The sequence below is a fragment of the Amphibalanus amphitrite genome, unplaced genomic scaffold, assembly GCF_019059575.1.
Source record: "Amphibalanus amphitrite isolate SeventyFive unplaced genomic scaffold, NRLGWU_Aamphi_draft 000396F_arrow, whole genome shotgun sequence".
In the NCBI taxonomy this organism is placed as follows: Eukaryota; Metazoa; Arthropoda; class Thecostraca; order Balanomorpha; family Balanidae; genus Amphibalanus; species Amphibalanus amphitrite.
This window is the reverse complement of record NW_024881890.1, coordinates 2,107-25,983: the sequence shown is the minus strand read 5'-3', so window position 1 is coordinate 25,983 and position 23,877 is coordinate 2,107. Positions and strand designations below refer to the sequence as shown.

At 50.3% G+C, this 23,877-nt stretch overlaps 2 protein-coding genes across 2 annotated transcripts; one reads left to right on the top strand and one right to left on the bottom strand.

Moving 5' to 3' along the window:
• Positions 1–1,895: 1,895 nt before the first annotated feature.
• Positions 1,896–18,947, bottom strand: LOC122390440 (arrestin homolog). Its single transcript, XM_043383394.1, has 8 exons — positions 18,941–18,947; positions 18,308–18,498; positions 17,763–17,941; positions 11,658–11,793; positions 4,255–4,412; positions 3,828–3,968; positions 3,000–3,129; positions 1,896–2,733 (listed from the first exon to the last, which is right to left on the bottom strand). The coding sequence occupies exons 1-8, from the start codon at positions 18,945–18,947 to the stop codon at positions 2,572–2,574; spliced, it is 1,104 nt and encodes a 367-aa protein (XP_043239329.1). The 3' UTR covers positions 1,896–2,571.
• A 428-nt stretch (positions 18,948–19,375) lies between these two features.
• Positions 19,376–23,635, top strand: LOC122390454 (cilia- and flagella-associated protein 251-like). Its single transcript, XM_043383403.1, has 2 exons — positions 19,376–19,861; positions 20,321–23,635. Exons 1-2 carry the CDS (start codon positions 19,376–19,378, stop codon positions 23,633–23,635), a joined length of 3,801 nt encoding a protein of 1,266 aa, XP_043239338.1.
• The last annotated feature ends 242 nt before the right edge of the window (positions 23,636–23,877 follow it).

The window sequence follows — 23,877 nt, the reverse complement described above, 5'->3', positions numbered from 1 at the left end:
TTAGCCCTATTGGGCGTTGCACGGAAAGAATGGGACCAAAAGTCGGCAGTGCCCCCCCCCCCCTAATTGAGGGCGTTCCGGCGCTACTGGCGCTGTTGGCCGACTATAGGAATAGGAAGAAGCTACGAAAGAAACCGTATCGAGGCTTACGATTATGTGACGCTGCGGTTATTAGAAAATGGCTACCAGCTGCATATCTTTCACGCACATGCACGTCAACTCGCCCTGGCAAAGCATCTATGGCTACGTCTCCCGGAGCTTCTTTGGTCCATTCTGAAATTGACGCTCATGTTTCTACGAGCCTGAGCATAAACGGATGTCCGTTAGTTTAGCAGTTCCGGTGATGCATGCCTGAAGTCACATGACGCATGATAATGTTAATTACTGCCACCCAAAGGACCATTGCCACTTGTAGAAAGGTCGTAACATGTAAGTTTAAAATCCAAGTCTGCTGTAGACAGTATGCCAGACTGACTAGTGTGATGCAGGCTTGGGTTCCGTTTATTCATTTAGCATGTCTCATTTTATTGATGTCTTAAACGTTATCAATCAAATGCCGATATGGCATTTATTTTCGGGTTCAAATCACTCACGCTGGATTTTGTCAACTGCTGCAACAAACAAGTAAATGAATAAACAATCAGTCCCATTGAGAGGCTGCTAGATGTCTGGTGCCGCTGAGCCAATCTAATCCCTGGCGTCTGCTCCGCGTTGTGTCTGGCGTGGGGTCGGTGGCCGGGTGAAAAGTGACCCAGATTTCTGCGGCATGGTCCCGACTGGTCGGAGCGGGTAGAGTAGCGCCATAGTAGCGAACCTTTCTAGCGTCACCACCGGTAAACGCTCGTGTAGTGTGTCCGTGTTTGCATTTGATGGCATTGCAAGTCATAAGCTTTTATTGCTCCTAGTTTCACAAAAGTACGATTCGGCCGACATAATACGAACTAACTTATCGTGATGGAAGTTGCAATTTTCAAATTGCAGCTTCCAATGAAGAGCTCAAGTTTCGGCAGCACTAATGGACGTTGGACGACCCATAAAATGGCTTAGTTGATGTGAAAAACGAATTATTGGCCCGGCGACGGGCGGAAGGAATAGTCTATCATGCACGATCACTATGAACTAGGTACTATATGTAGCACTAGACTGCGTGCCGACATGAATATAGAATACGCGGAGCTGGTCTTACTATAACGCTGTCCTGTCGGTATGATGGGCTCAAACAGGACCCGGACCCAATGTCTTCGCCAGTTCCGGCGGAAACCGGCACGCGAGAGCCATCGCCGTATGATTAATGGCACCTTGTTCGTGGCCAATAAGTCCGAATAATAATGTCAGGCCCCGACCACACGGCAGTCATGACGTTTCACCACTACTGAGACCGCCCTGCTGCGGATTCCCTAAGCTCCTCTCTGCACTGGGACCTCTGCCGCTGCCGCTGTCCATTCCTCGAGCACCTCTCCACGCTCTGTCGTCTGACAATTGTAAATGGGAGCCGCGCACGGCCGCTGACGCCAGCGCTGACTCGAGGGCCGCGCTGACAGCGAGGTGGAGCCTAATGTGATGACGACCTCCGATCGGACGCAGATCAGGGCTCTGATGACGTTATCATGTCGGTCGCTATGGAATGAGAGGACTCGGAGCCGTGCGCGGCTCGGCTCGGCAGGGACATCTAATCAATGGACCCGAAGTGTGTCTCAGAATATGGAAAATTCACGAAGTAAATCTGATGCGACTCCAACGTCGTGACGGTGTGGGATCATAATGCATCGAGGCAAGATTGATTTCTTTACATCTCCACCCCTCTAACGCCGCCTGAGCCACGAGGTGACAAAAGACGCTTGGATTGGAATTGTGTTCTACCCGTATTTGGAGTAAAGAAAAGACAGTTCTGGTACATTCGCAGGGTGTATTCATTGTTTTCCGGTCAGGCTAGACGGGTTACAATTGCTTTCATTACAGACATAGCCGGAAGGTCGTGTTGCATAAGTGGGGGGGGGGGGGGGACACGGAACAGATATGGTAGTTGGTGAAGTTAAACCACGTTACATCTGGACATCAAACCGTACAACTCTGTTGCGGTAAATAAAACGGCTGCTTCGCACGTAACATCTGTACAAGACAAGACATCGGGATATTGTTTTGATAGCGTGTACACGGCGATCACAGGTGCAGATCCTAACCGTTTCCCAAGTCCTTGGTTAGGTGTCTGACAAAATACATTAGCTTTCACACCAAGTAACACCATTAGTCGCGATCACACCGAAGGAGCCCGCGGCTCCGTATGATGCACCAATTACGGTCGAACCGCTTTCCAAGTCCTCGGTAAGACCTTCCTTGATACCACAGCAAAAAATGTTTTTCTCTTTGGTATTGAAATGCACAATAGGTTCTCTTGTGGTGCCATTTTTATTTTTTATTTTGATCTTGAACTCCGAGTTTCGACAACTGCCACCAAATCTCGAAGGACAACCCGAACCTCCTTGTAAGCGAAACATTCACTTCTGACTTTTCAAGCTTCTGCTTCCAGCTCGGGTGAGCCCGCTTGGCCGCCGCTGCGGTACGGCTACCCGGCTAGTGTCGGAGACGGAGGCCAGTCAGGGGCTCGGTCAGGCCCCCGCCGTTGCCGTGGGTGGCCGGAGGCGCGTCTGACTCGGCCAGGTCGATGCTGTCGCTGCGGAACGTCTCCAGCTGTTCGCTGCTGGCCACATGCTGCAGAGGTCTCTGAGCGCTCGGCTGCCGGCACACGGGCGACGGTGAGGGAGTGATTTCGGAGGGGAGACGAGCTAGCTATAACAGAAGATTAGTGATGACGAAGGAAAGGAGCATGCAGTGGTTGCAGCTGAGGGAGGGGTGGCGAGGGAGGTCTGCTAACGCAAGAACGAAGAACGTATAACTACATTTACGCACATTGAACATTGAACGACCACGTTTATTTATACACATGTTTCCCCGCTTTTACGAACGTCAATTATTCACGTGCTAAAGTCATACGCACTGACCTTCGGATGCATGAGGACGAAGGGCAGCTCGGCCACCAGCTCTCCTCCCAGGGCGCCGAGGAAGAGCTTCACCTTGGCCGAGTAGGAGACGACGATGCCGAATACGTCCCGCTGGTCCGGGTTGGCAAGCCTGGACGGCACAGACAAACGACGAGGTCATGTCCTGCGCTAGGTTTTGTCAGTAATGCAGGTCGAGGTCGGGTGCTATCTAGCGCAGAGCACGGCATGCAGTTGGTAAACAGTAAGCTCCGTCTCGGTAGGCAGCGCTGCGAGTGATGTTGAGGAAGTCGGTGGATAATTGGCACAACTTGTGTCATATGGCGTGATATTGGCAGAATTGTGGCAGAACAGCGTAAGATGGGTAATTTGTGCGTGGCACATGCATTACGCGAGCCAGATAGGACCCCGACCCCCCGTGGTATGTAATTAATTGCATTTCTCAGATCCATTCCGAACCAGTTTCTACCGAATTTCTCACTCGCAGCTTTTATGTCGCGCCTCCTATCTTACCTTCTGAAACCTGACCTATAATTCTGAGCCCGACTGTCTCAGACTCAAAACTGTCTAGCTCGCGGAGAGTTTTTGCGCCCGGTAATAACGGCTTCCCACCCGCAGCACCAGGCTCCCAACTAACACCTTCAACCGCAGTATACCGTTGTCCAGGATCACAGCGTCTTCGGCTGTAAGCTCTGCGTGCTTTAGTATCTCACTCTTACCTTTTTAAAACCATATCTCGCTCGTCCAGGGACTCCTCGCATCTCAGCCGTATGTGGCTTCGCCCAGAGTACATAGATAGACGCTTCGCCCTTCTTCCATCCTCGGACTCACAGTGTGCTGGAGGCGAGTCCGGTGTCCTGCTGCTTCAGCTTGCCGTCCAGCGCGATCCCGCGCCGGTTGTTGTTCTCCAGGCTGGGAGTCATCATGATGACCTTTTGAAGGCACTGGCCGGGCTCAACCGGACATCCCTCTCTGAGGTCAAAGGGAGGTTTATCACAAATCCGTATCTGTTTTCCTCAGCAAACAACTAAGGCTTCGTCCGAGCAATGTAACGTTCATCGATCGATCAGAAAGTAGCGGGCGCCAGCTGAATTGAGCTCGACATGCTTGAAAAACGCAGTGCAGAGCCTCTGCTTAGCCCAGCAAAGAACATCGTAGTTTTCAGCGTCACACACCACAGTCATATCCAGTCATTCGGTCATCTGATTCATCGCACCCGTACCCGTACCATCTTCCCCCAAACCCTGTCCGCACTCACTCGGTCTCGAAGCTGGCCACCGTGGCCTTGTAGCTGCCATTGGAGAAGATGCACACCTCGACGCCCTGCTGGATGGAGCACTTGATGCGCTTCACTGTCTTGTTGCTATGGTTGCGGATGCAGATGTTTACCGCAACGCTTTCGCCGTGGTGGTACAGCTGTGAAAAGAAACAAAATTGAGGCACGCATATTTAAATACAACGGTGTAGGTATAGTTACATACACCGTTGCATGGTAACTTCCAAAAATAGCATGAATTTATAACTGGTCTAGGTAACAAAAGTTTTCTTAAATACCGCCAGCATCAAGGGTATCTGTCACAAATTGCTCCCATATGTAATTATTCGGTAATCTTTTAACCCTCGCCCCGTTGGGGGGGGCCATTTTGGCCCCCCCCCCCCTGTGGTTTTTCCTGAATAGCAGGAAAACGGCGGCGCGCAGCGCCGCCAAATTTTCAGTACCTTCCCGGGCATCAATTTGACACCTTCACACCAAATTTCAAGTCTTAGGTCACCTTAGGTCAGGAGTTATTGAGGTCAAACTGAGGTCATGTTCGAGCAAAAATGAGCAAAAAACGTGCAATCTTGAAACGCTCACCAAATCTACAGTTATCAAGCAATTTCAAAGTTCTTTATATGGTCTAGTAGACAAAAAGCGGCGCTACAAAACTGCTATCTCGGATTTTCAAAATTTTTGGTTTTTGACCAAAAAAATTCAAAAAATTGATTTTTTTAGAAAAACTTTGGAAAATTCCAAAAATTTTCCGAATTTCGAAAAAACCGGAATATATGTGATAGTCCCAGCGCTCTTCTATATACATACCAAATTTCAGATCGATATCTCGTTTTTTGGCCAAGTTATAGCGAAAAAACTGTTCAAAAATGATGACGTCAAATTTTTGAACTCAATTTTTAGCACTTCTAGACCACGTACGGCAAAACAAAGACCACCATTGAACTCCCCGTGACGAGCTGCATCGATTCGATACCCATTTTATGCAAAAATATTAACTTTGAAATTTGACCTAATTTGACCTGACCTTGACCTGACCTTGACCTGACCTTGACCAAAACGTGATCTAAGCTGGCCCCAAAGGCTGCCTGACCCATATAATCGCATTTGTCATGTAAAATGGACCATAAAACATGTATCACACGACACTTTCATATTGTGACCCCCCCGTGACCTGACCTCTGTGACCTGACCTGGTATCAGTGACCTCAAATAGCAAAATATGTGTTTGAAGAACATTTCCCCATCGATGATTTTCAATGAAATGCATTTTACTCGATTTTACAACGCATTTCTTGAAGTGCCTGTAAACGGTGAAAATTGGACCTTTGACCTGACCTGTGACGTCATCGGTTTGACCTAGGTCAATAAAATTGGGTCACAAAGTAGTTCCCCGTTGGGGCTATCCAACGCCGTTTACCGCTTGTCGCTATGTTGCGTGGTTCTCGAGATCTTAGGGGGGGGGCCAAAATGCCCCCCCCCCAACCGGGCGCGTTGCTCGGCAGAGCCCAACGGGGCGCGGGTTAAGTCGCAAGGTGTAGAAACAAAACAGTGATTTCCAATCAACTGTTTTCTATTGTTTGTAAGAGCTATGTAAGTTGCTTCGAGGTCAGGTCAGGTAATGTCATTCATGGTAGCGGTAGACGTAGAGGTCATGTAGACTGGCAATTTTGCGGATTCAACTGGCACGGAAAGTATTTCACTTTTGGCAATCGTAAACCTAGTTCCCCGTTGTGCCTTCAAACTTAGGATTCAAAACGATCAATATTGGCAAGACCTGAAGGCCGAAGAGCCCAGAACTATGATAGCACAGTGCCCTGAAATATATCACCGGACGACTGATGTTAAACGGAGAGCGTCAAACCCTGGATTTTGACTCGCCTATCCTTTCGTCTTGCTATAGGGACCGGCCGACTCGAAATGACCTGTCGATGCTAGCAATGTGAAAAACAACTCCCCTTTTGCGAATGAAGGAAGCCTGAAGTGTTGTCGAGCTCACACGCTGCTATCAGATCAGATACAGGATATGTAAGGATGCATTCGCACCCAGCTTGTAAAGAACTCATATCAGCTTCCATTTAAATTCTTTGCATTGCATTGAATTTAGAGCTTTGCTCCAGGCAGGTGTTCGCGCGATGTTTCTGGATTATGGAAATTGTAAAAGCACGAAACATACTCATACTCATACTCATTTACTTGTGTGTGCGCTGATTTGTGGAACGTTGTTAAAATCGAAAACCAGAATTCGTGAACTTTTGGTGATCACCAGACACCAGTGACCTTTAGCGATGACCTGATCGAAAAATTGTCTTGATGATTCTCAAAGTCCTTGTAGCGAGCTACCTACTGCCTTTTCCGCATCTTTATACCTTTCTTCCTTTGCGAGATAATATGGCGTGGACAAATACGTCGGCCCCCTCCTCCCATCACTATGGCGAAGCTGGCTGAAAGGCCCACTCGGGCGCGGGTTAAAGAGGCTCATGGGTGAATGAAATGATGCATAATTTTGTGCGCTCAGATTGGTATGAGTACCTATATCGCCACTCATCCCACAGTCTCTACTACCATGTACATTATTTTTATGTATTCATAGTTCATATGATTTGACGATGCTTTGATGATGTCATGAATGTTACTGCTGAGCTTCATCTTAAATACACAATACATAATGTTATATCAACTAACAAACTGTCTTAATCGAATTCGCAATCATCAAGAGAAACGCGCATGAGACCTGCAAAACTACGTGATAGTGAAGCCGAATACTCCTTTAACGGATCAATAATTTATGATTCTGAGCGCAACGGCAAAGCCGCTCATTCGAGATGTGAAAGTGGCCCCGCTCGTATGCACGTGCAAACTAGACCCAAACGGGCTTGAGCATGGCACCCTTTTAAACGGTCACTACCGGTGTACCAAATTTGAGCGCAATCTGCCCAGCCACTCTCGAGATGTGGAAGTAACCCCTCGCGAGTGCGCACGTGCAAGCTGGACCCAAACTGACTTGTGCACGGCACCCTGTCAAACGGTCCCTAACGACGTACCAAATTTGAGCGTAATCGGCCCAGCCGTTCTCGAGATCTGGAAGCGTACCCTGCGCGTGCGCACGTGCAGCAGCACCCAAACCGTGACACGTGGAAATGCATTATCATTTGCATGTCCACCGACATGCCAAGTTTCAGCTCAATCAACCCAGTCGTTGTAAAGTTATTGTTGATCGAACAAATTTGGCACCACTTAGTTGGCACGTGGCGCGTGCCGTGTCCCTCACCCTATGACTTTGTGCTATGTTCAAGTGATTAAGCTTGGACGCTTCTACATTGTAGACGCAGTCTCGTTTCGTTCCGTCGTGTTATTTACGAGAAAGAAGTTGATGAACTTTCGCGTTTTTCCCATAGACAAAGCATTGTGTCATTAGTTCGTGCCCTTACACGTACGGTGGCGCTAGTGTCGCTCAGCGGGAACGGCCTTCAGGCGCTGATTAACCCGCGCCCTGCTGGGGGGGTGTTTGAACACCCCCCCTTGTGGTTTTTCGCGAATATCTCAAAAACGGCGGCGCGGAGCGCCGCCGTTTTTGGTACACCTTATCATACATCAATTCTACACATGTTGTGAAAATTTCAGACCAAGGTCATTCAAGGTCAGGTCACCAGGTCACTTGAAGTGACCTCACCTCATAAAAAGTTTCAATGTCTGTCATAGCTACACCGAGTGACCGATCGCTTTGAAACTTTCAGCGATTGCTAAGAGCAATAGCATGTACAAAATGTTTATCTCAGAATTTTGATATCGATGACCTAAGGTCAGGTCAATTTTGCGACCTCCCCATTATAAGTCAATGGGAGAAAATTGAAATGCGCCTCTTTTGGAAGAAAGACATTATAAACACTCCCAAACACTGAATTACAAGTGTTTTAGACACACTGGACATGAAAATGGTGTCCGTGACCCCTGTTTATGCCCTGAGGTCATCTTAGGTCACGAATGGTATCTAACAGTTTTTCGCAAATAACTTTTGATAGAGGCATGCTAGAGCGATGAAAACGCCTTAGATGTGTTCAGCTCGACGATACGGATCGACTGATATGCAACATGACCCTTTCCGGTCAGGTCATGACCTTGACCTGAGGTCAAATTTTCAAGTTGACCTTTCAAGGTCAAGTTATAGTTCATTCGATGCGTCTTGACGAGAGGAACACGATGCCGGTAAAAGTAAGCTCGTACAAGGCTTGGGTCAAAAGTTATTGCAGAAAAACTGTTTCCGAAAAAATCGGCTATTTTTGCAGTTTTTTGCCCCCTGCAGGCAAAACCGTTGACGGTAGGTCAAATCTGAGAGAATTACTCAGAAAGGGCGTTAATAGGGCTATCGAATGCGCTTTTCCGCGGCGCTGTAGCTCTATTGTTTCCCGAGTTATGCGTTGGCTTCTTGGAAATTTTCGACATTCGACCTGGAAATCGGCGAAATTTTGCCTTCAATGACCTCTGGTGACCTGACCTTTGACCTGACCAAAAAATTGACCGAAGTGATTTCCTCATTATTTTTGACGCTCTTTCGAACGCCGCCTTCCGCGTATCGCTACGTGGCCCAGGAGCCGAGTTAGAAGGGGGGTGTTCAAACACCCCCCCCCCCAGCAGGGCGTGGAAATCCAGGACCCCCAGCAGGGCGCGGGTTAAGCCAGTGTAGTCTGTCTATACTTATTATAGGTCAATGGTTACGCCTGATTGCAGTCAACAAGCAAAAAGCTAAGTGCCAGAGCATTTTGTTCTGTTCAGTTTTTTTGTTTAGGTACTTCCAGTATTTTTTGTCTTTGCATCTGCATCCAAAAACTGATGCCGTTTTATCATAAACAGGAATAAAAACAGGCATTCACATGAACATTGGAAGTATTCATAGCCAGCAGCAACTCAACAGACTCTTTTTGTGGATGATTCTACTGATTCAATGATGTGTAACTTTTCATAATACGATGAAACGGTGACAGGCACATTTTCTCGCCTATCGCATTGGATTTTCATATTTTGCTGTTTCTTTTTTATTCATGCTCTGCGTTGTCAGTTCGTTGAGTGAACGTTATTTTAATGAGTGAGCTGGTAGTTATCACGAATTTTATCATATGCAGCTGAGAAGCTGTTTGATAGAATGCATGGTCTACCGACCCTTCTATAAAAAAGTACAGCTATACGATGATGTAGTTATTTGGGCTCAATGCTAATCGACTTTGGATATTAGCTCCCTCCATCGCCCGTCTGACCGCTCCCAGACCAGCCTGAATGTTTCCAATCACTCCGCAGTGGACTCCCCGCTGCTCAGAAGACGTTAGTCCTCACCGTTATGTAATATTCATGGCTGTCACTGCAAGCCAGCCGAGTGCATCAACCGATGGAGCATTATTATTGTACGGATTGCGCAGCTCAGTATCACGCCCCTCTCGCCTACTCCAGCAAGTACAAGTTATATAACGAGGAGCGCTAGAGCCATCTCCCATTATATCCGACTTTAATCACGTATGAGCATACAATTGCCTCTCGAATGTTTGTTTTTGTGAGAATATATTCGTTATTTCAAGTAGCAGGCTTGATAATGTTTTGAAGTGGTAAAATACGTAAAAGGAAGAAAACATCGGTACAGGTCTCGCGGGTTTTAGCGGTAGGTTTTGCACCTATAAAATTTAGTGTACTTCAGGCTATACCAATCTTCGTCCTCTAAGCTTTTAAGTGTTGAAGATGCGATCGACTTGTTGGTTCACAAGCCGGCCATGATCGTATAAAATGGCTTCATCGTAGACCGATTAGTTTCTGAGATATAACCGGAAATGTAAAAGTACAAAACCTACCGCTTAATCTCGCGAGAGCCGTGCCTACATAAGTAGCAATTCATTCGTTGAGTTGTACTCCAATAAACATATAGTAAGTCCCTTTTAGTTAAAGGGACTATCCCGCCTTCTAAAATGTTGTTAAAACCAGTTAAATTGTGCCCGACTTTATAGATTGGATGACCAGGAACACGGTTCTGGCATTTATTTTTCATTAAACATCTTAGGCTTCCCATATTCCAAACACAAACTTTCAAATATGTGACGTCACAGCCCAAAATTACCTCCTTCCCCAGGCCACATTACTGTCATAAAGCTGATTCTGTTTACTCTGTAGGCACCACAACAAAGTTCAGACCAAGTCTTAAGCGATTTTTCAACGAACAAACCCATTTAAATCAGAATGACTAAACGAGGTGACGTCACACTAACGGTCGCTCCATGTTGAAGATAGGGCCTTGCACAAGGCCCATTTTCAAATGAAGGGAACGAATTTCTTCATCACCATGAAGGCCGCGGGGGTTGCAACCTAGATAGAAAGTGGTTTCTGAACCTCGCCGCAAACTTGGCTATCTCAACTCAAACCCCATGTTAAAGGTGGGATAGTCCCTTTAAGCTCCGTGTGGTGGCGGCTGCAGGATGAAAGGGTGGTGTCGATAGATGATTTGAACTGTGGTAAGGACTCCATGATTTGAACTGCCACGCCCACCCAGTAACCTACGTACCCTTCAAAAGACAAGTATTCAGTGACGGTGGACGAAATTATTGCCAATTAAAATCGGTGAGTAGGCGGGGTCTGTCGTCTGCCTTTTCGCAACTTAGAACTTTGCATTTTTCCAGTAGCAGGCAGGCTAGAAACTTTCGAATAATCCCTCTCTATATCCGATAGAGCTGACCAAACATTTGGACTTCTTTTCAGTCACGGCCCGCTCCAACCACAGCTCTGACCCAGCTTTGATGGCCACAGACCGTGAAACGACATAACAGCTCAAAGCTGACACTGCAGAATGCAAGAACCGACACAAAAGGCGATTATCCGCTTGGACTATAGGTCTTTGATGCGCATCGACAGACCACGTAACCATTCCACTACATTTGTTTACGTTTTTCTGGTTCGATATCGTACACTGTTTGGCACACATTGGTGCGTGTGTGTTTGAGTGTGACGGCTTTATTGCGCTTTGCTGCCCTAGCTGACCGGCAAATTGGCACACTTCGCTCTCCTTTGTCCGATAGGAGCCTGCGCTGCTAGCCGATATCGACACAAACGCCAACCGACTGCTCCAGTAGTAATGGCTCTCTTTTTCCATCGTCTCGACACGCCCGACCGATTCTGTCCGAGGTACCAACCGACATCTAACACCGAGCTAGCAGCGTAGACAACGGTTCGCAATTACCAGATCGGCAGCAATGGGCCGCTGAACACAGCGAAGCTAAATGATCTTGATATAGTACAATGGGCGCGCGCCAGAGCGCAAAGCGGTGCGATTTTAGACGCAGCATGGATCGGCTATAGACTCGTAACGCAACTATATCTATAAGCTGTAACAAATGACATTTAATGATGACTCCACTGACCTGTTTGTCGAGCGTGGCCTCGAGCTCGAGCTCCCCGGGGCTGAGCATGAAGTCCTTCCTGACAACGGTACACGGCTGTCGGCCTCCCTTGGACGGCGAGTACTGCACCTTTCGGATGTTCAGCGCCACAGTCGCCCTGTCGAACAGGGATACACCGGGAGAAGGCGTCAGATTGTGCAGCAGTGAAGGGATTAGCGAAGGTAATAAAGAGCTGGATAAAACGCAACGTTTGCCACTGGCCGCAGGACTGCGGATGTTCCACAATTGAGTAGCGATGCGCTGCTATCGTTTCCTGCCATACATTGACTGAACTCCAGTTGATTCGGCTAGCAGTTGCGGAAGCTGTGAGGAAGTCTCACGGCGTGGGGTCGAGCGCCGTCGTTAGGAGCTGCCGCACGTAGCGCACGCGGCGGTTCTATGTGGGTCGACAATTAGGGGTGTAATGAGATTCCGCCGACAACGTGACACTTTGGTGAGTCACCCAACCGGGCTAACGCGTCGTAATTATGCAAATGAAACTAAAATGATAAAAGCAAATCCTGTTCCATTTGGTTTATTCGCAATTGAGGAATCCAAGAGCTGCAGCTGCAAGCGAAAATTAGATTGTCCAAGGATCATTTGTGTTTCAAGCATTCTAAGATATTTTCAAACTTATAAGATGCTTTATTTGCCCCTTTTGCAGCAAAAAAGTTCGGGACAATTTCTGTTTACATAATGCGCACCTGCTAATTCCTTTCCTAATCAAGAGGCTAAAGGAAATAATTTACAAAAAAAAAAAATATCAGCAAGAGATCTATCGGTATCTAGACGTGAATAGCCGTTTTCAAGACGGTTATCTGGTACACACTGGCCGTTTTCACGATGGAACTTTCGCAGAGGAACTTATTTGATACCTAAAAAGTACCTACCCTTAGAGGCCTTAACCCGCGCACCGACGGGGGGGGCGGATATCCGCCCCCCCCCTGAGGTTTTTCGCGAATAGCGGGAAAACCGCGGCGCGTAGCGCCGCGAAATTTGGTATGACTATTCCCTTATCAATTTTACACATGGTGTGCAAGTTTGAACCTCCTACCTTTCAAGGTCAGGTCACCAGGTCACTTTGAATGACCCAACCTCAAGTCACTTTTTTGCAACTTTGTCACCGTGCCAGAGCTACAGTAGATGTCGGAGGCCTTTGAAAGTCGCAGGATGTTATTAGGTCATTAGTAGCTACAATTTGTATATCTCGGAATTTTGATATCGGTGACCTAAGGTCAGGTCAATTTCGCGACCTCCCCATTATAAGTCAATGGGGGAAAAATCAACTCCCTGTTTTTACCACTAAAACGGGTCGGAATGGCCCCATATACCATACATGACTTCATATACGATTAACCTTCACTACCTTGAGGTCTGTTTTGCTGTTGGGCAGCTGTGAGGTCATGTGACGTCATCAAAGGTCACCAAAGGTTTTTGGCCAATAACTCCGTACAGGAACAACATACAGACGCGTGGATGGTCTCATTGTGTTCAGCTCGTCAAGACGCATCGAATGATATACATGATGACCTCGAGGTCACGTGACCTGAGGTCAACCTTTGACCTTGACCTTTCGAGGTCAACATATATATCATTCGATGCGGATTGACGAGAGGATCACGATGATGCCCTTAGTTTGTTCCTATCTTGACTAATTCGAAAGTTATTTGAGAAAAACTCTCTCCATATTTAGCGCCGCCATTTTGACTTTTTCGACCCCTGTGACGTCATCTTTGACCTGACCTGAAAATGATCTTGGTAAAAATTGTAGATCTTGACCGTGCGTATCCGATGCCGTTTACCGCTTGTCGCTATCTTGCTTCGTTCTCGAGATCTCAGGGGGGGGCGGTCATCCGCCCCCCCCCCCCCCCGTCGGTACTAAGTTGGCGCAGACCCCCGTCGGTGCGCGGGTTAACATCCCTCAAACTGAAATATTTCATGTTCAAAATAATTTTAGAAGTTTAAATCCGGGCATTTTTTGCCCTCAAATCACTTATTTATTTACAAACACAGCAATTTTTGGTTCTAGTAGCCCACCTTTCGACTATGAGGTATTAAATCAGCGTGGCAACTTGCTCCCTCTTTGCTCCCTCGGGTATCTAATTCCGGAATTCTTAAAAACAAGGAAAGTATATATCGAGTTCTCTTTTATACCTATTCAGTTATGTTTTAATGGTGATTAAAATATGACAAATTTTTTAATTACATTTCATATAAGAAAACACGCAAAACAATGAAACAAAAATAACTACGGCAGATAATTACCTTCAGGTATCTAATTCCGACCAATCAGCACCTCAGTAGGATATGACGTCATACAAGAATGGTGGTGAAGGCCGTTTGCAGTCCCGGCCGGTAGGTCACGTGACCGCCGGGCGCCTCGGGTCACGCGGCGGTCGGGAGTCGGACGCGGGGCGTGGTCGCGGGCGGACGCGCGGGGCATCATGCTTTGCTTTGCTTGCTTTGTCAACTTCATATAACTTACTATCGCATTCGTGTGAAAGCCAAACACTGCTCAGTGCCCTTAGAAATTGAGTTTTGGAAAGCTCAAGTCCCTATAGCTCCTCAGGTCGGCAACAGTTGAAGCCTCATCTGAACCCATGTGAAAAAACGAGGGTAAGGAACCTTGTGTTGCTTTTTCTTTTACCGTCATAATTATCTCAAACCATCACAATTTTGAGTTGCCACATTGTCTGCTTCACTACATTCGTGTAAAACTTGGGTGAAGGCTGGTGGCTCAAAGAAAGGTGAAGATATTTCTTTAAGTGCCTAATCCGTGAAATTGAAATATCCCGGCTTTACAAATCTACACTTTTCATTTTCTCCACGATACATTTTTTAAAATTGTTTAAATTTTATCTACATTTGTTAAAATCGGGGCTTTGGTTTTGTGTAAACTAGATCATAAAGTTTACTATAGTTTTGTGTAACCTGATGGCTGAAGAAAATAGTAATTTTGCTAAAATGATGTGCGGAAATTTGTTGCTTTCCAAATCAAATTACTCATACCTATATTTCATTCAAAATTAGGAGGCATTATTACTGTTTTTTCTTGTAACATGAACTGAGTTTGGGTACGGTGCTCCGGAAACGTTGTGGAACTTTAAGCTAGCTAGAGCAGTTTCCATAAAAATTGCTTAGATAGTTGACATGGCTTGTTGACAACTCTTTTGCTGTTTCTAAAAAAGTGGAAAAAATATTTTCCTGCATTAAGCATAAAGCACACAAGGCATGTTATTCTCATAAGCTATCGAATGTGTGTGTGTGTGTTTTTTAAGCTGTTTTTTTAAGCTTTTAGCTGTAACTTCAGTTACTTCACTTTAGAACATATTGCCCAGAATGCGTCACTGATCATGAGCTGGTATATCATATCATATGTAGCAAATACATAAATGAGAATAGTGTGTCATGAATTTTTGTGCATGCTTCTGGATCATCTGTAATTACATCAAAGGCTCGGCTCAAGAGTGTCCTGCCGACCAGCTTATGCCCAACCCTTTCTGTCCGCAGAACGTCGCCTGCGACTCCCGCACACCGTTTGCCCCGGCCGTCCGTACTGGTCTTCGCGCTGCGAGCCGCGCTGGAGTTCGCGGCGGCGTCGTGGAGCTCCCATCGGGACGGCGTGTGATGCCCGCGTCGAGCTTATAAGCCGTGAGCTTCGATTGGCGGCTCACGCGGTCACCAGCTGTATGTACAGCCTCGGCCCCGACGACCCCGCTAATGGCCGAGACCGGCATACCCCCGGCAGGGGTCCGCTGTCCGGCGCAGCGCTGGCCGCCCGCATGCTATGCTACTTTTGGCTGTATCGCTGCCCAGCGGGAGCGCGCTCCACGCTGCGGAAGAGGTACACGTTGCGACCCGACTGAGGACTGCAACCGGATGGTGACACGTCGGCCTCTGCGCCCTGGCCGGGGCAGGCGTGACCGACGTCACAGTGGAGGAACGCCCAAACAAGACCAGCCCACCGTCGGAGCAGCATGGAAATATCATGTTCTGCCTGGACGTCGGACCCGGCGGCGGCGCAGTGCACCTGCACACGTGCGGAGAGGGGCGCTGGAGGCTACTCTGGAGCTTCTGCCATTCCGCGGCGCGACTGCTGGCAAAACGGCGGCGATTGAGGCGGTTGGGAACAGCTGCAGCAATGGTGATGGCGGTGATGGCGACATGGCGGTTTGGGACTTCATCTCAGCGCGGCCGCCGCCCAGGCGCCGCTGCGCCCGGCTGCTCAGCCACCTACCGGATGGCGGGGTGGCCCTTACGGCCCTCACGCCCGTTCGGTCTGCGGCCACGTTGTGGGGTGGCGGTCGCGGGGTTAGCGGCGTTGGACTTCGTCCTTTATCCAGACTGCACCGCACCATCTGAACGGATGGATCTGCCAAGAAAGATGACATCCAAGGCGGCTATGAGGCGATCACAAAGCTTCACCAAGAGCTTCTCCTTCATGGGGCCGGCCGGCCGTTAAGTCGCAACACCGGCTGCCGAGTGCCAACAGCTGCGTGCGCTGGCGCCGACGCGTTGTGGGCCGCGCTGCTGACGCCCAAGCTGCGATATCAACCATCTATGAATAAGTGGCAGCGGTGGCGGCTTGTCAGTTGTTAACGTGCCTTAACAGACGTTGCGAATAGCCCGCGTTGGAATCGCATGGTTGGGAACACAACGCAAGTAAAAATGGGCTTCCTTGATGAACCTACTTTTTAAGCATTGTAGCCTTTGTAATTTTGGATGTTTTGCTGTAGATATTATTTTCTACATAGTACATATATACTATATAGGCACTCACGTGCTTTAAATCGCGCAATGCAATTGAACCATGGTAAAGACAATGATAAATGAACTGAGAGCTGACATGCCCCATGCTTTGTGTGTGTATGTGTGTGTGTGTGTGTGTTTTTTTTGCGAGTCGATAAAGTGGTTTTGGACACTGGATGAGTTTTTAGGGGTGTGGTGAGGGGGGATGTAATTCCACAGACCTTCTGTCAGATTCACTAATGCAGTAGGTCTGTGCGGTGTTTAGTTATCGGAGCATTCTTTGAAAGTCGTGAATAGGGCCACCGAGTACCTAAAGCCGTGATATTCCCCCACAAAAACTTCTTTTAAATAACCGGGGATAGGTACATGAGCAGAGTAAATGCTATTACGAACGCCTATCACAATGCTGAGCGAATAGGAAAATCCATAGATGGAGAATTGTGCCGCGTTACGGGTGCTCGGGCGCAGCCAATCCACCGTTACCCCAGCGGTGACCTTGACCCGCATCGTCTGTCTCGGCTCCAAAGCCAAACCGGCGTGGAATTGGGAGCGTTCGAGCACTCGTGGTCCAGCGCAATTTTCCACCTAAATCCATTCCTGATACACATTTGCTTGCTCATAATCATGTAACCCCGGTAAATTCACCCAACTTTCATATTGGTCGCTCCATAAACAGATGGCCACAGAGATCAACTTAAAAGGCCATTGTTGCATTCATTTAGTGGAGATCATTAAAGAGCCGTGACAGGCCACAAGTCGCGTGACATCATACGTGTAACGACCAATGACGTCGGCCTGCAAAACCCAATGGAAGCGGCTAGCAGCGTGCAATAAAACAGGGCGCTGCTTTCTAAATGTCTGTCGTGCGCCATAAATGAATATATTCTTTGTAGCCTGGCAACTCAGTATCTTTTTTTAACTATCGTACTAGCATTTAATAATTTCATAATTTTATAATTGTGCTTACGCTTTATGTTGATATTAGTGATAAATCCTTAGATAAAGTAAATCGATGTGATATTTAATAGAAAAATAGCAAACTAACGCACCATTCATTCGAAAGCTGGGGAACCTACTAAAAAGAACTACTAAAATTCCTGAGGAACTAAAGGATTAAATGGGGATTAAATAGATGCCTGCTATTCCGTCGTGAAAACGGCCGATGTGAAGATATTATTGTAAAAGAGAGTTGGTGCAGATTTCGTCAAATTAGGTGCACTCGCCAGATAGTCCGTCGTGGAAACGGCTACCTATTATTTAGTAAATATTGCTGAGTTTGCAATGCACAAGCTCCATCGTCCCTGCACACAAGCATCCATTCCTCGCACAGCGACTCACCTTTTGTGTGACCTGTCCAGCTCTGAGTCGCCGACAAACAGTTTGAGGATGTACTCGACGCCACAGGGCGCGCCCTGGTCCGTCTCGCCGGGCTGCAGTGTGACCGAGGAGGGCGCATTCTGGGGTAGGTGGAACGTGAACGGCACGGCGTGCGGGCCGAGCTTCTTCAGCAGACGCTCCTGTACGGCAGAGTGGGGGGAAGGGATGAGAGGGAGTGGGTGGAGGCGGGTGCGTGCCGTGGGTGATTACTATTGACCGACATTATTAATATGTAAGAGTGGGTATCGAGATTTGCAAAGGACGGCTCGGTACATTAACATGGATAATACATCATCTAAAGATCAAGATTTTTCATGCAGTACAGGTAATATCGTCATGTATTTTGCACCTGTATCCGTAATGGCGTTCGCATCTGAGCGAAAGTAATGTAATCAGCGACGGTATATGTCTGGAGGAGACGCCAGGTTTTTCCCTGACACCGCCTCCTACTGAGACCACTGGTGTGGGGGGGGGGGGGGGGGGGGGAGAGCTGAGCGTCCACCCACCTGCAGTTTGGACATGTTGGCCGTGTCTGTGTTGACGCTGGGGTAGACCTGCTCGGAGGCCAGGTAGATGTCCTTCTGGAAGTTGAGGCCCATGACCTCATCCTCCTCACGGCCGTAGCGGAACGAGCAGATCACTTGCCCGTACACTTGGCGGCCGTCCAGGTACGACGGGTCCACCAGTAGGACGCCATCTGACCGCACAGAGGTCACCAGGGGTCACCAGAGGTCAGGGTACGACGGGTCCACCAGCAGAACGCCGTCTGACAGCACAGGGGTCACCAAAGGTCACAGAAGGTCACAGGAGGTCAGGGTGCTACGGGTCCACCAGAAGGATGCCGTCTGACCGCACATAGGTCACATGAGGTCACGGGAGGTCGGGATGTGACTGATCCGCCAGCAGGACGCCATTTGGCCGCATAGCGGTCACTGCAGGTCAGGTCAAGATGAGTAACGACTATTAACGGAAAAAAGAGATAAAAGTGAAGATGCTAAAAAAGACCATGAGTAACGAAAAACTTTTATTTTGGGGGTAAACACTTAACAATGAGAAAATCCGGATAACGATTTAGCATAATAGCTTATACCAAATGTTTTGTACATACCATTTTCTTTCTTTTTGCATTTCTATCTGACAGCGCATCGTTCAAAACCGTTTTCAACGTCGTTACAAGGCTGCTCTTTTTGGTTACCCTATCGTGAATTTATATTTCTTGCTTTGTCGCCTTGAACCATGTTGATCTTAAAGGATATACCGTAAGTTTGTTAACGATATATTCACCTACTTCGGGATAAATAAAAGGGAAAAGTGAGGAAACCAACCAACAAATTTTGAAAATCGAAATCGGAGGTGCTGTGGCTTATTGAGAGTCATGTTCAAATCGATGAAAAACAAGGAATCCCTCAACCGATAATGCTGAAACTTATTGAAGTGGTAACATGACTGTCTGTAAAGAAACCGGTGGATACCAGTCTTTCAGTTTGCTCGCAACCATATTATCAGTGTCGTACGCAAACTTATTAAGATATTAATAAATCATCAATTAAAGGACACAATCATTCTTAGACGAGATGTCTGAGAAGGAAGACGACTCGGCAGACGTTCCTAGGCCAGAGCCAGAGGAAAACTCGGCCGAGCCGCCTCAGTCGGAAGTATCGCCGGTTGATGACCCGACTGATGTCGTCCCGGAGAGTCCAGAAGTGCCCGCAGCTGCTCCAGAGTCCGAGACCACGGATGTGACTCCCGCTGCCGCAGAGGCTGAGCCCATCGCGTCAGCAGCGGACGAGGATAAGACGGATACGAATGTGGCGACGGTGATGATCAGTTCGTCTGCGACCCATGTCACAAAATCTCCTGGTGGATCGAAGCAAGGCAGTGCCGGCTCGCGCAAGGATGTCCCGCACAAATCCTCGTCCGCTGCTGGAGTACCGACTATACCGCCCGGCCCAGCACCCATAGTTTCTCCCGAGAAACACCAGCCAAAAGGTGATACACCTCCTGCAGAGTGTCAGTTTGATCTAGAGAAGATCTGGGCCGATCCCATTGAGTTCCACGATGTAAGAAGCATTCTCAGCCAAATTTGGGCCCGAGATGAGACGGTCATACACAGCATCCTGTCGGAAATTTGGGCCAATCCTGCTGTGCGGGCTATACTGTCAGAAATTTGGGAAGAAGTGGTGCAAGTTGTCGAACCAAAGAGTGTTCTGAGTGATATTTGGTCGGATCCGCCGGTGCATGTCGACATACGGAGTATTCTCAGCCAGATATGGAGTGACGACAACAAACAGCGACTGATCAGCATACTCAGTGAGATCTGGAGCACCCCCGCAGTGCGCTCGATACTGTCGGAGATATGGGGCTCTGGCTCGATACGTTCCATCCTCAGTGATATCTGGACAGTGCCAGTCCAAAAAGTGGACATTCGCAGCGTGCTCAGCCAAATCTGGTCCAGTGATCATAACGAACCGCCGCCTAAGAGTATTCTCAGCGAGATATGGTCCACTCCCGCCATCCAGGGAGTGCTGTCTGAGATATGGGGCTCTCCCAAGCTCCGTTCGGTGCTCTCAGAAATATGGAAGGAGCGTGTCGAAAAGGTCGATATCCGCAGCATCCTCAGTCAGATTTGGTCAAGCGATAACGACGACAAGCACGTGTGCAGCATTCTGTCTGAGATCTGGGCCACGCCGGCGGTGCGCTCGGTGCTCTCGCAGATCTGGCACGCCGAGGAGGAGGTGCAGATGGTCGACACGCGCGCCGACTACCGTGTCACCGAGTCCGAGATGCTACTGGAGGAGCTGATCGAGAACCTGCAGAAGTCTGAGCCGGACCTGACGGCGGCCGGCGAGCACGCCGAGGGCGAGGACGAAGAGCACCTGGATGAGGAGGAGATGGAGGAGCGCGCCAGGCGCCGCGTGCACCGCTACACCACCGCCACCGACGAGGGCGACCTGCCCGCCTCCAGGCCGCTGACGACGCGCTGGGCCTTCGGCGGCTCCTGCAGAGCTCCGGTGATCAACCTGACCTCGGGCAAGAGCCAGCTAATGGTCTACGGTGCCGCTCAGTGTGCCGTCATCTACGATTACGGCAACAACACGCAGCGCATCCTGCAGGGCCACCGGAACTGCGTGTGCGGTCTGGCTGCCTCCCGCAATGGCCGCTGGATCGTCTCCGGGGATGTTGGGCCAGACAACGCGCTTATCGTGTGGGACGCCGCCATGAGCGCGCCGCTGCAGATGCACTTTCCGTCCGCAGCGTTCTCAGGTCCGCTACAGCTGGAGTTCAGCTGCGACAGCCGGTACGTCCTCGGCCTGTGGGGCAATGTGGAGGAGGTCGGCGGTCGTGCACGACAGCAGCTCGTCTGCTGGGACTGGACCATAGACGGCGCCGTGCCCACATTGGTGCACCAGTTTGGCATTGGCCACGGTTTCCATCACCACCTGAGTGTCAGCCAGATGGATTCTGCCGTGATGGCCACCACCGCCGCCTGCCGCATGCTCTTCTTCCAGATGACGGATACTGGGGTGGCCCACCACTGTCCTCAGCTACACAGCACCTACTCTCCCGACTTCAAGTGCAGTCCGGGGCATTTCACACAGACGGCCTTCTCCAGCGACGACCCGTACGCAGTCTTCACCGGCACAGAGAAAGGCTACGTGATTCTGTGGAGCGATCGGCGTCCCTCGGCCCCGTGCGATCCGGAGAAACTGAAGCCCACCGTCAAGAAGGAGGCTCGCAAGGTGCTCAAGATCAGCGAGGCACAGATAACCTGTCTGCAAGTCACAGACGGTGTGATCTGTGCCGGCACGGCGGCCGGAGAGCTGCGGTTTCTGGACGGCCAGCTGCGTCTGCGACAGTGGTACCAGCGCTTCGGGTTGGCCGCCGTGCGGTGTCTGTCATCTGGACTGCAGCCGGTGCGGTCGGGCAGACAGGGCTCCACACAACCCGACTCCCTGCACAGTGCTGGCGGCGACAGTGTCGGCCCACTGCCCGATACTGACTCGATGGACAGCGAGCAAATGCCGTACCCAGGGGACGCCAGCCTGGAGGCGGCAGAGTTCACGTGTCGCGACCTGCTGGTGACGGCGTCCGACGGGTTCTGCGGCCTGGTGCAGGTGCGCACCTCCAGCTGTAGGCGCATCGCACAGTTCCCCGTGGTCACCGTGCGAGCCCTGGACGTGAACCGAACTAAGCCTTACCTGGCGATCGGCGCTTACGACGGCAGCGTGCGGGTCTACGATTTCCAGCACAAACAACTGGTCCTGGAGACAGTGCTGACGGGAAGCAACCGCGTCCACTCCTTGGCCTACTCCCCGTCCGGTCTGCACTTGGCCGTCGGCATGCAGTGCGGTGAACTGGTCATTCTGGACGGTCTGACGCTGCTGCCGGAGGGTGACCGAATCACTCTCAGCCGCGCCGCCATCACCCAGTGTCTGTTCTCACCAGACTCGGACCTGCTCGCCACGCGGGACGATGATCTGGTCGTGTCAGTGTACCGTTTCGAGGTGACCATACACCAGTGGGGCGTGCTGGCGCGATGGCGCGCCCACCACCGACCCATTGTTGAGCTGCTGTTTGCGCCCGGACAGGACGTGTCAGCGGGTCCTCGGCTGCTATCGCTCGGCGAGGACCGAGTGCTCGTCGAGTACGACCTGGTCAACAGCACCAAGGAGAATCCGGTAGTGCTGTGCTGCGACACTCTGGAGCAGTCGGCCATCCCGCTCTGCATGGCGCTCTATCCGCCACTCACCACCGAGGACTTCATCCTGGTCGCCAACTCTCAGTACAAAATGAAGTTGTTCAACGCACACACCCGTATGTGCCGCCGCGTAGTGCTGGGTCCACAGTACGGTGCGCCAGTGGAGCGTATGAAGGTGATCCCGCGGATCCTCTCCTGCGACACGGGACTGGCTGAAGAGCAGCACTCGTACCTTGCTTTCTCCACCAGCGGCAAGATCGGCCTGCAGATCCTGCCGCTCGACGGCAACCCGCGCAAGGCAGCTACTGTGGTCGGACACCCCAACAAAGTGGAGCACTTGGACTGCAGCACAGACGGCCGCTGGCTGTTCTCCGCCGGCGGTGAGGACGGCTGCGTCTTCATGTGGGAGATCTACCCCGAGTCGCTGGAGGCCATGTCCATGCTGGGTGGCATGGGAATGACGCCGTTCTACGACCAGCTGGAGGGCGGCCGCGAGGGCGAGCTGTACCGGAAGCTGGAGGACCTGGTCTACTATACCCAGCTGGTGTGTCAGGGCGAGGACCTGCTGGAGCGACGCGCCGTCAGCCAGACGGTGCCGCTTCACACCGTCACCGACGTGCTGCGCGCCATTGGCTTCTTCCCCACAGAGAAGGAGATCGATGACATGCAGAACGAGGTGCGGTACCGCGATTACGCAGCCACCGGCGAGCTGGTGGAGGAGGTGCATCTGGACGACATCATCCGGCTGTACATCAACCACGGCCCGGTGTCGTCCGTGTCAGGTCGGCAACTGGACTGGGCGCTGCACACGCTGGCCTCGCAGTCCGGCTCCCGGCACGGCCACCACGGCGGCCTGCCCAGGAAGGAGCTGCTCAGAGCGCTGCAGGCCAACGGCGAGCACATGTCCGAGCGCGAGCTGGCCGCCGTGCTGGCCGAGCTGCTGGACCCGCGCGCCGAGACGCTGCCGCTCGGCGTGCCGCTGGACACGGTGGAGCACCAGCTGCCCAAGGTGGTGACGCTGCGGAACATGTGCGCCGAGCTGCTGGACATGCCGGAGCTGATGGCGGAGGAGGAGAGCGGTACTGCCTCGCCCTCCAGTCGGCTCTCCGCTGAGGACGCCGACGGACGGTGGTAGGCCGGGCAGCGGCCGGTCATCGCGCCCCTTCCAGACAGACGCGCCATGGACTCTGCGCGTCCTGTGGAATGTCGAGCCGAGCCAGTCGGATGGCGCGCAGTGCCTGCGTGCCCGGGAGCGGACTTCTCGCAACTAGCAGAGGGTGATTCTTAGATGAAAGTAGCCGTATGGAGCAAGGATTGGACAGAATTAGAATGGAGGAAAGTGAGGCTAGGGGAAATGGGATGGAAATAAAGCTGAGA

Excerpts from the sequence above, each read along its gene's own strand:
- LOC122390440 (XM_043383394.1), bottom strand. Across the intron at positions 11,794-17,762 it reads CTGGACAGGTCACACAAAAG|GGCGACTGTGGCGCTGAACA; the intron begins GTGAGTCGCTGT and ends CCTGTTCGACAG. Across the intron at positions 4,413-11,657 it reads AGGCCACGCTCGACAAACAG|CTGTACCACCACGGCGAAAG; the intron begins GTCAGTGGAGTC and ends TTCTTTTCACAG.
- LOC122390454 (XM_043383403.1), top strand. The coding sequence starts at position 19,376 with ATGTCTGAGAAGGAAGACGACTCGGCAGACGTTCCTAGGCCAGAGCCA. Across the intron at positions 19,862-20,320 it reads ATCCCATTGAGTTCCACGAT|GGAGTGCTGTCTGAGATATG; the intron begins GTAAGAAGCATT and ends CCCGCCATCCAG.